Source organism: Coffea eugenioides, chromosome 3 (assembly GCF_003713205.1).
Source record: "Coffea eugenioides isolate CCC68of chromosome 3, Ceug_1.0, whole genome shotgun sequence".
Taxonomy (NCBI): domain Eukaryota; kingdom Viridiplantae; phylum Streptophyta; class Magnoliopsida; order Gentianales; family Rubiaceae; genus Coffea; species Coffea eugenioides.
Genome location: NC_040037.1, coordinates 8,905,921 through 8,917,561, shown reverse-complemented (window position 1 = coordinate 8,917,561; position 11,641 = coordinate 8,905,921). Strand labels below are relative to the sequence as shown.

The 11,641-nt window shown below is 36.0% G+C and overlaps 2 protein-coding genes across 4 annotated transcripts; one reads left to right on the top strand and one right to left on the bottom strand.

Annotated features, from left to right (window-relative positions):
• The first annotated feature begins 5,078 nt into the window (after window positions 1–5,078).
• LOC113766948 (reticulon-like protein B13) lies at window positions 5,079–9,244 on the top strand. Of its 3 annotated transcripts, none has more exons than XM_027311107.1 (7): window positions 5,079–5,333; window positions 5,445–5,539; window positions 5,847–5,930; window positions 7,963–8,026; window positions 8,122–8,314; window positions 8,427–8,638; window positions 8,816–9,244. In XM_027311107.1, exons 1-7 carry the CDS (start codon window positions 5,261–5,263, stop codon window positions 8,863–8,865), a joined length of 771 nt encoding a protein of 256 aa, XP_027166908.1. In that variant the 5' UTR covers window positions 5,079–5,260; the 3' UTR covers window positions 8,866–9,244. The 3 variants fall into 3 exon arrangements, with proteins under 3 accessions (XP_027166908.1, XP_027166907.1, XP_027166906.1); XM_027311106.1 differs by having other exon boundaries at window positions 5,080–5,333; window positions 8,134–8,314; window positions 8,730–9,244; XM_027311105.1 differs by having other exon boundaries at window positions 5,080–5,333; window positions 8,730–9,244.
• Window positions 9,245–9,923: 679 nt separating this feature from the next.
• On the bottom strand, window positions 9,924–11,641 carry LOC113765957 (putative nuclease HARBI1). The gene is made up of 3 exons (XM_027310193.1): window positions 11,108–11,641; window positions 10,761–10,989; window positions 9,924–10,372 (listed from the first exon to the last, which is right to left on the bottom strand). Exons 1-3 carry the CDS (start codon window positions 11,639–11,641, stop codon window positions 9,924–9,926), a joined length of 1,212 nt encoding a protein of 403 aa, XP_027165994.1.

The window sequence follows — 11,641 nt, the reverse complement described above, 5'->3', positions numbered from 1 at the left end:
CGTTTTCGCGTGTTGACATTTGAACTGGTAAAAGATCACTGAAAAAGTTCAAGGCAAGACGAATCAATCCACCATTTTGGTTTGGAAGCTCAAGTGTTTCATACAATTTGCGGAGCATGAAGAAAGGAAGTTGGTTCTCCAATAACATTAAATCGCGCTGTAAACTGTTTAGAATCCAATCCTGTTTGAAAATAGGATCATTATTGTCTCTCACATTCTGTCTGTTGAAGTGAAGTAATAATTGTATGATAAAACAGCCATCTAACCCCATCATATTGATAAAATTTTGTGGTGAAGGGTTTATGGGCTTTGCATAGCATTTTTGTGCTTTTTCCTTCAGTGGCTCCACTGCTTCAACATATTTTTTAATATTTTGACCAAGAAGTAATTTCTGATACTGCTCCTTGTGTCCCTCCATATTCATAAGATCGCCTTTTCCGTGATGATATGGTCCAATTGCTATGATCTCTGGTTCATAAGCACTCGCATTTACCTTCCGCAGTAGGTTGTGTATTCTAAAGATGCTGCATTCTAACTCGCATTTGCCGACCCCTCCTCTCCAATGAGATGTTTCTGCAAGAGATGAACTAAGGAATTTCTCTATGAATTAATGGATAGGAAACATACCAGCAGATAAAAGCATTATTGCCTCCGCACAGCCCTTTCCCCCACTAGTAGAAAAATGTCATGAGAATACGGAGTTGCACAGTTGAATTTGGGGGTCTGAAATAGTTGCAGTTTTGCCGTGGAATAATTGAATTGGCTTGAATTACACATTATTTACATCTTATTTATTCTGATTTACTTGCATTATAAACATATTTTTCAATCATCCATTTATCTTACATATATCACATCAAAAACGTGTTATAGTATTTTTTTAAAAAAAATTATTCCCAATAATCTCTTATCCAAACACAATGAATGAGATGATAGGTACCGAACCTGTGTAATAATAAAAATAAATCTAGTTGCCAATAAAAGCAGTCAATAATCAATTCTAGGTACTGGAGCAGGGATTTTAGGTGTGCAATGGGTTACTTGATTCACCCTGTTCCCGAAGAGTTTGCTTAATCCGATATACCAGAATTAATTATTTGACAAAATTTACTAACTGGTAGACAGTAGTAAGTAGGGTCGTCTTCTCAGGGACTGGAGATATTTATCTTTTTGAAATTCCAATTGGTAAAGGGGGATTTTTATCGAAATGAAACTAAAAATAATTAATCAATTCAACTAAAAATAAATAATTAACTAACACGAATATAGCAGGAATTAAATCAAGAATAGGTAAACTCTAGCCAAGGATACAACTACTCAGAAACAGTCCACTTACCCGATCATTGATGCAAGAGAGGTTCACTTAATTTATTAATAGGCTAGTTATAGTCGCCGACGAACTCTAACGACCAATTTTTTCTTAATTTATTGATAACTAAGGTACGACCATTGATTATCTCTAACCAGAAAATACTCCTAGGTACGACCGTAGGAATTAATTTTCCAATTGCATTAATAACTAGAAAAACCTAACCCTAATTAATAACACGCTACGAGAGTTATTTAAATTAGATTGCACGTTCCCCTAGTGTGTAAACACGCCAGTTGCCACTAATATTAATCAATCAAACAATTACGGATTTAATTGACTAATTTGGCAGGAGATTAATAAATCGAATTGACCATCGGGCCCTTGACATCCAATTACCAAAATAATCCCATGGAAATTCAAATAAACAACGTGCAAATATTAACAAATTAAGAAACGCGTGAAAACTAGTTAGATCTCACAGATATTTGGGACTGCGCCGTCGAGTTGATCCTTGACTAGATGAAAGGCTTAACCACGCCGCATAAATAAATTTTCACGCAAATTAATTGATTGTAAAAGCATCGCGTCTGTCACTAGAAAGCAAGAAGTAGAGGGTGTTTTCCCTGTTGGGAATATTGTCGAACACCCGGAGTGCATCAAAGGAACCTAGAAAGAAAAAAACTAAACTATGCTAAAGCTAAAAACTAGAGTCGTTCTGCCTTCTGTCTGTTTGTTCCTTTTTCAAAGCCAAAAGAAAGATGATTAATGCTATCTCTCGTGGCCCCCCATGAATTTGGAGTCCAGGTACAAAAAGGAAGCTCTATCAAATTCCTTGTATTTCCTTTTCCCTTGGTAGGAGGACTCCTAGTCAGCAAAAGGGAAAATGTCATCCGTTTGTTTTGTGAAGCTCTTTTGGAGTCTCTCATGTGTGGAGCAATTTGCTCCAATAGGTCCCCCTTTTTAGCATATTTCAATTCAACTTCCCTGTGGATAGGTCCAAATACCAAATATCAGTATATATTAACAATTTAAACAATACCCTATCATGAGATTTGTTTGGAAGACAAGTTTTTTGTCTAGTTTTTTCTCTATAAGTTTTTTACTAACTTTAGATGCAATCTCAAAAAATTTTCAAATTTTTTTACATACATATCTCAAGTATTGAAGCACACACAAAAACTTTTTTTCGTTTTCTCTTCTTCTTCTTTCTCACCACACCTCAGTCTACCACCACCTCTACCATCGGCCGACGCTGGACTCTTTTTTTTTCCTATCTTTCTTTCTTCCCTCTATCTTGCACGACTCTTTTTTTTTTGGTCCTTTCTTCCCCCCTCCCTCTTTCCTCCTCCTCCCTTCCGCCCTCTTCCTCTTTTTCACTCCCCGTCCTCCTCTCCCTTGCCTCGCCATCCCCTCCCCGAACGTTGCAGCTCTAGTCATGCAACAAGCAGGGGAAGGGGTGGCAGTGGAAGAGGGGAAGAGGAGAGGAAGAGGAGAGAAGGAAAAGGGAGGAAGGGAGAGAGGAGGAGGAAAGAGAGAGGGAAGAAAGAAAGAAAAACAAGAGTTAGGAGAGAGAGGTTGCCGACGCCGCCAGGGGGAGTGTGGTGGTGGCAATGGGTAGATAAGGAGGATGGAATTCAGAATTCAGAATTCAGTTTAAAACCGAAATTACCGAATTGTTCCCTAATTTGGCAAAATAGAAGCACAGTCTACTCAATCCGGAATTCACATTTTAGTGATTTCACAACAAAATTAACTGGATTAACCTGTGTCAGTTGTAGACAACACAACAAGAAGCACATTTCAATTAGAATAGTAGTGCCATCACAGACGTCGGTAACCTCAAGAGTTTATTCCCAAGAATAGTAGAGGCTGCCCTGCTTGGGGGTTCATTCCCACATCGGGGTTGTTAGGGGGTTTGGGGTAGTTTATAAGTCTCTTGAGGAATCTCAAGAGTTGCCGGTTTTTGTGGTTTCCTCGGGATTTAGGATTGTAATCTAACCAAAAGTTTTAATGGCTTGATAACCATATTATAACAAGTAATACTTTTTTTAATATTTTGTAAGACCCTTCTAATATTATAATTTCTAAAAGAGTCCATTATTAATATTAACCAACAGCTAGTTATCGATGACTATTCATCTTCCAACATATAAACCAAAACAATGGTTGCCTTTTATACAACTTTCCGGGTAATTCATTTGGTTAAAAAAGCTCGTGATTGTCGTTCAAGAAATTCAATGTCTAATGCCATTTAGCAAATTAAAGTCTTTAGCATTTCATTACTTTCTTAAATCCAAAAAGAACATTTAAGACCTACGAGGTCTTGAGGCCTTTTTTTTTTTTTTCCAAACCTCATTCTGTAATTGCCACTTGTAACTTAAGTTATCAAATGAAATGTCATTGTGCCACCCGTCACTTAGTTTTTGGAAAATGATCTATTATCAGACGAAATATCATTGTGCCACCCAATTAGTTATTAGACGAAATGTCATTGAGAGGAAAATAATCATTGATAATGTTAAAAGATGTATTGGAAAATAAAACCTTTGAGAGATATTTTTAATGGTAAATGATAATTTTTTTTACCAACTTAAATTTAAAAAATTACTAAAAAATTAAATGTTTATTAATGAATCATCAAGCCATTTCACAATTACACTAAAAAAAAAGGGAAAAAAAAGCCATTTCAGAATTTAAAAAATTACTACAAAAATATCAAATGTTTAAGAAAACTCAAAGTTTAGAGAGTATTTATTCATATTCGAATGCTATTTCACAATTTTCAAGTTTTAAATGTTTCGTTCCTTTCTCAGTCCAAAAAGTCCATTTAAGACCAGTAGATTTTGACACTTTTCTGCAAATGTCTTTCTTTGGTTGGTTTTCAAATTTTGACAAATTTCATTGCAGCACCCTACCCTACATCTAGCTTTTGCTATGAAAAATGACACTTTTAGTGCTTTTAAATATTTTGAAATTGCATTTGCTTGTAATCTAGAATTTCTAGAATTTTGTTGCATAAACATTTATGACAAAATCACATAAAAGCTAATTTTCATTTTTTATTGTATAAGAAAAATAAGATTGAGAAATGAATACTTTTTATTACTATATCTATATAACATATAATTTATCAGAACGGCGTCATCTCCCAAATACAATTTAGTGCGTGCGATAAAGGAGAATTAGAGAAGACCCATTGTTTAAGACAGTAAGAATCAAGTGGGCTTTTGAGCAATTATGTTAATCCATTGGAGGTACAAGTTGCCAGTTGGCTTACTAATGGAATGTGTGGCCATAAGTTGTGCAAGTTACGGACTCTGATGGTCATGTTTTCCCATCAATTATTGTGGTTTCCACAAAATGGGCGGCCTTGATGGCTTGATCCATAAAAAAGACATTTGACTGAGTCAAAAACAAGGCCAGAGACATTTTTCAATTGATTGCATTTCACGAACCCTTTTTTTTTTTTTTTTTTTATACCATAGCTTTCTATACGGTAAAAAAAGGAATTGAACTATTATCGAATCAAACGGATGCATTATATACTTATATAAATTTTTTAAATAATATCACATTTAATTATGATAAATTGAGGAAAGTAAAGTTTGAATCTTCTCTCCCACTCCACCAAATCTTAGCGCATTTCACATACAATAACAGTGAAATTTGACAAGATATTTCCGTCATTTTTTGTGGCTGACGTTTCGGCCTAGGGTCTTGGTCCTCTCCTTATCAACATCAACAAGGCTAGCTGAAAAAAAAAAGGAAAAAGAAACAAAACTCAATAAGGCTGGTTTTATAAAATTCTTTAGTTAGATCTAGATGCAATGGGTTGGGAAAATCTTGTCCGATAGAAATTAGAGAGGAAGAACAAGTTTAGGGGCCAAGGACTGGACTCGACTCGAGAATTGCAAGAAAGGTCAACTTCCGAATTTCATTATTATCATCATGAAAGAAAGACCGAGTGAGCAATTAACAGATGCAATAGCAGATCTGCTCATGTCCTCTCCGAAGGTTGCAGGTCAATGAACTATGATCTGAAGTCTTTGCAACGATTTCGTATTTTTCTTAGGTTCTTTTGGTTCACTCCCTTATACCCTTTACTAATTACCTTCGTTTTTGCCTCCTTCAGTACAAGAAAATATATCTAGAGCGATATACTCCATGTTCAGCCCTGGAAGAAATTTAGGATCGTCTTCGCAGAAACTAAGTGAAGCAATCTGTCAGGTTAAAGAACTTGTATATGTGCATTTCGTTCGATTTAATGCCTTCAAACTTTGATCAAAACATTTTGCATTTAGATGTTCTTAGTTTTTATAGTATTCAATTTTAAGATATTGATCGTGTGGTCTAATTATGTAACTAAATTTCGCTGATTCTGAGTAATAATTTTACCATAGCTAGTGTGAAATATTTTTACACTGACAAGGTGAATCTTTTTCATACGAGCTAGTAGTGCTGGTGTCAAATATAATCACGTTGAAGCTGTACATTTTCTGGCCTAGAAATTATTGACTTCTGTATTATTCTACAGATCCCTAGTCCTGAAGATGGAGCTCGAAGAACTGATCTTTCTCAGTCCCCGACATCTTCAACACCTGATATCGGAACTCTGGCCGTAAGTGGGGTGATTTTTAAGTTAAGAAACGTGCTGCTGGTTTAAGTAAACTTGTTGAAATTATGGCGCCATGTTTGTGAACAAGCAAGCAATACCATATGGCCGTAAGGATTAACAGTAGTCCCAGCGGCACAAGAACCCTAGATAATAACATTACTATAATATAAAATTGTTTGACTGACGGATATCCAATAAGCAATCGTTAAGAGGGTTTTTCAAGTGTTAGCTTGCGTGTAGTCACATATGAAGTAGGTGTGTTAATAGTGTAGTCATATGATTCTATTTTGGATTTTTAATGTTACAAGTAGATTTTGTTATGGTATCTTAACATTGTCTTTCTTGCTGAATATATTATATATGTGCCATCACTTTATATCTGTATTTTGTGGAACTGTATGTGATAGGTATCATCATGTTAAGTAGAATGAAACCATTATGTTACCTTTCTTGGTGACAAACAGGCATGTGTTTAAATTGGCTCAAGATCCCTTTCGGAATGTATCAAAATGGTCGTTATTATAATTGCAGGACGCATGCATGCATGCAAGCAAAAATGTCATTAAACAGGGGATCCAAACACTTAAAACCAGTTTTTAAGACAACAAGCCTGATTATGTCAAGAGTTGTGGTGGAGACTTGATTTCTGCTTTCTAGTCTTTTCCTTTTCTTTTTGGTATCGCCCAATAATGAATACCAACAAGCCTGATCTTCCTTGTCAAATGTATCGAGAAGAAGTCATTACTGTCGTTGGACCCAAAAACACATGCATGGAAAGTTCCTGGAAGCAATTTTAAGACATTTTCTTTCCGTTGGTAGATCCTTTCTTTCCCACTTTTTTTCACCATCCTTTTGTGCTTTTAGCTTTTTCGTGATTTAAATAACCCAATTCAGCACTTAATAAGTTATTCACTTATCACTGAATGTGATATGCTTTCAAATGCATTAGATTTAATATTTAACAATTCAATAATTTAATGAATTCAGACTTCAAATTTCAGATTTCAAATTTCAGATTTATCAGACGCACCCTTAGATAATTAACATTATAAAATGGGATAATTTCAAAAACTTCCCCTGAAGTTTATAACAAACATCATTTGGTTACCCTGAATCTTGAAAAATCTCACATACCTCCCTTATTTTCAACTTTTTGTAACATTATCAACCCATTTCAAAAGATATGGCTTAAAAACTCATTTTCGGAGTAAAAAATCATTTCTATTCCAAAATTACCCTTTTCTTGTGGACTTTTAGTTTTCATAACACATTAGGTTAAGTCCTTAAGAGTTACAACATATGGATGAGATTGAATGACCTTTTGAAATTTTAGAAGTCATTAGTCCGGACAAGAAATGCAAAATAAAATTTGTTATAATTAGGAAAAAAATTTGCACCTTGAAAATGCCTCAAATAATTTTTTTAAATAATTAGGAAATTGTTAGGAAGGCTGGATTCTTTCTCTCTCTTTTTCGATTTTTCCCTCTCTATTTGTGCTTTTAGCCTTTCAGTGACATAGATAATTAACATTATAAAATATCTAGGTGGAATTTGAGGAATAGTAAAGGGTAGAAACGACACACCTGTAGATGAGGGGCCTCTACAATTACTAGTCAATTGTAGTGTGTAACTCGTGATGTGAGATTATATGTTTTTGAATAGAGTTAGAATTTTGTTTTATGCACAAGTTTTTAAAAATTATGCAAAATAAAAAAAATTATCACAATTTTATATTTACTGCTAAAGTATGTTCATTCATTGTGTTCATGTGTGTTTTTGTTGTTTGACATATATTATACTCTACGTTGTCATTGGCAATGTTAGATTAGATTATTGTGTTCACCTTCCTCCTCTCCCTGGCTCGTACCACGATTACTAATCTTTTATTTTGCAGCTTGAGTTACAATTTTCAAAAAAAAAAAAGAAATCGGAAATAAAAAGAAAAGCTTTTGAATTGCCCTATACACGGTTGCAATTGGCTTTGATAAATTCCATAATACTACTACTCATTACTTTGCCTTGATTTTCTCCCAAGGAAATGCCCGTCGACGACACTTTACCTCCTATAGCCGTCGGGGTGCAGACCCCGCATGCTGCAGGTATGTCATATAATCTTACAGCTACAGGATAGATAAAATACGTATATACTTTATTAGGTTTTGAAATTCAATGACTAATTTGTTCATTAAACTAGTTGCGACTTTAGTAATGGACTTGTTATTCTGGAGAAGCATGTATCTAAGCATCCTTGTTCTTTTGGTGGCCACGGCAACTTGGGTAACACTCCAACTCTATCAGTATCACGTGGTAGAAGTTGTCTCGCGGGTGGCCATGCTCCTTGTTACACTTATCTTTGTTTGGGGCAATATTCATAGACTCCTCAAAAAGTAAGAATTCATCAGCTAGTATGTTTTTTTTTTGTAATTAATTATCCATCAGCAATTAGTTTTCTTTTTTCTTAAAAAAAAAATGCTTGATTAATTACTTGTGTTTTATCAGTGAGGATCCGGACCTTTCAGGGATCGAGATAAGCGAGTCGCGGGCTGAAGGAATGGCGCGTGGGATTCGGGAATGGATTGACGAAGGCATTCGATGGCTGTTTCGGGTGGGTGTGGAAAGGGAATGGTCTGTGTTTGGGGCAACTGTAGGTGCTCTGGGGTTACTTTCGTGGATAGCTACCCATTTTGATTTGCTTACCATTGTTTACATGGGTGAGTCTTGCCAGATTAATTATTGTTGTTTTATTGATTTTAAGGAGAAGATATTTGTGTTCGTTATGGGATTATGCATGGCTGCATGCAGGGGTTGTGTTGGGTATGACTGTACCTGCAATTTACGTTAATCATAAGGAGACGATCATAGAGTTATGGAATGCAATTTACCTGCAGGGGTTGTCAGCCTGCCCTTGTATTTGAGTCTCAAAAGCATTACGACTTGAGTAAAGACAAGCTGGGGAGGATAAGAAGCAAAGTGGCTGCAGGAAAGAAACAGACTGAATTGAAACTATTTCTTACATAATATCAGCTTGTAATGTAACATGAAATGAAACTATTTCTTTGGTTGTTCCGTCAATTTGCTGTGTGGGACTCCTGTCCCAATTCTCAACAACCTTCTTGTTAGTTTCAATTGGCATTTGGTACCAGATCCATTGCTCAACAGATTGAGATTGAATCATGTAGGATTATTAAACCAAGTCTGTTTAGGATTTAGTTTATTGTTTAGTTGTGATTTTCTATTCTTAGTATGATTTGGTAATTTAAATTTCAATTGGATTTTGGTATTTGGTAGTTTATATATAGACCATAGGTTTTGGTCCATCAGAGAAAGAAAAGATTCAGGCCTCGGGATTTATTTTGTCTTCTCGTGGTTTCATTCAATCGTGAAAGTTTTGTGATTGTTTTTGTAGGCCTTCATAGTGGTATTAGATCCACTTTTATTGTAAGACATGTCTGCATCAACTGTGTCAAGTAATATTGAGTGCGTTTGGATAGTGGCTTATTTGGAATAATTATGCAAATATTTATCTGTTGACTTTTTGAAAAGTATGGGTGAAAGATAATCGTTTGGATAACATGAGTATATTTCAAATAGGTGTTTGGACACTTTAACAATTATTTGTCGAATTTATTCCAAATAAGTGTTTGGATAGCTTAACAATTATTTAAGTGCAATGGAAAAGTCATTCCATCCACTTTGGAGCACATTAAGTAAATTGTTTAAAAATAAACTTTCAATTTTGGATAAAAGCAGATTAATCCAATACAAACCACACACATCTTATTAGAGCACTTACATGGAACATTAAAAAAGTACATCACGATTTGAGGGAAAGTCTAATTGATACACCATAGTAGAAGGAATGGAAGTTTATTCGTTATACCCTCAATAAAAGCTTGGCAACCATCTGGTCCCTTGCAGAAAGTAGAAATGCATTGAATCGGCCCCGGTGCAGCCATTATTTAGTATTACGCCGGTCCAAATTAGTCACCTGCCTTTCTAACGCCTTCTCCTACGCGACGCCCCATACATTTCAGTTGCAATCGCATCTCGCCTAGCTTTCCAAGCCATAACCTCAGTTCGGGATGCATTCAATGGGTGCACGTGAGGTAACTCACCAGCACCCTGTTGGTGCTCTAATCCAACATTGCCGTCCTCAGCCAGTTGAAAGTGGGCGTCGCCTGGTTGGTGTAAGCGAAGAAAGTTGTGCAATACACAACAAGCTATAACAACATTGACTTGAGTGGACATATAAAAATTTGGAACCGGTCCCTTCAAAAATTTAAATCTATTCTTCAGAACTCCAAAGGTTCGTTCAATGACATTTCTAAGTTCCGAGTGGCGCGTATTGAATAAAATTTTTTCAGGCCCGGCCCGTGCTGCATTCTTATACGGCGGTAAGAAGCCTGGAACATTCTTATATGCAGCATCTACAAGGTAGTATTTACCTGAAATGACCAAAAAATGGAAAGTGTCAGTTTTATGATGGCAGTTTACCTTTTATGAAAACTTTATAGTACTATCTGTTGACCCATAAAGTACCACTAAAAAATATAATACCTTGTTTAAAATCCAGCTCATTTAAATAGAACAAACAAAGATTTATAATTTAAAAAATTAGTGTCTTACTAAAACATCCGGAAATTTTTTAAAGTTTTAAAATTGTCTTTAAAAAATGCTATATTCGTAAGCAGTTGTTAATAGCACAAGCCAAAAAAATAAATCCACTATTTTATGGACTTATGTGTGACAAAGTGTAGTAAATGATTTATACACACCATCCAAAAAGTAGCATTTACTTAAATAGGTGCAGCAGATATAATACAAGAGAGTTACCTTCAGGTGCCATTGGGAAGTCTGACGGGTGTGACAGAGCATCATCTAACACTCGGGCATCGTGTGCACTTCCCTCCCACCCAGCATATATGTACGTGAATCGCATATCGAAATCACATACTGCCAGTAGATTTTGCGACTGAAATCCATGTCGATTTGTATACGCCGTTTGGTGACCTGAGGGTGGGCACGCCGGAATGTGAGTGCCATCAATTGCTCCCACTGCATCCTGCATTTTTATTGAAGATAAAATTTTAATTTCTCTCTTACAAATACGTTGTGAGTTTTGAGATGGAAGATCATTGCCAAAATTTGTCATTTTGGCTTTAGATCATTCACAGCCTAACCTTGAACCACGGGAAGTACTTTGTCGAATTCGCGATCCTTGGATGCACCTGATCGTAGTCAAAAGGGCGAATTATTTGTGAAGCAAACATACAAAGACCGCGCAGGACCTCCCTTACATTGCGGTTAATTGTCTCCGTTGATCTATTGAAACGCTCTGCCAAAACTCGTTGTCGGGCACTATGACTTACCATTACCAAAGCCATGGCTAGTGCCTCCTCGATTTCCACTCGTTTTTGATAGTTTTGGGGTACGTAATTATTGTACTTTAGTATGTCACAAAGTAGGAGGAAATTGTCAACCGAAATACGACAATTTTCGATAATTCGTTTGTAGTGACCATTGATCAACTCCTCAACCCATTGACGCCCTGTGAGTGAGCCATCATGGTATGGAATTTTGAGTTTCGGACCTCCATACCTTTCTGCCTCCGGATGTAGAAGTATCAACTCAGCTGCAAGTCCAAGTAGCAAGGCATCCTGATGATCATCTGATGCTTCGTCATTGCTTGAACTACTATTCCGGCCGCGATTCAT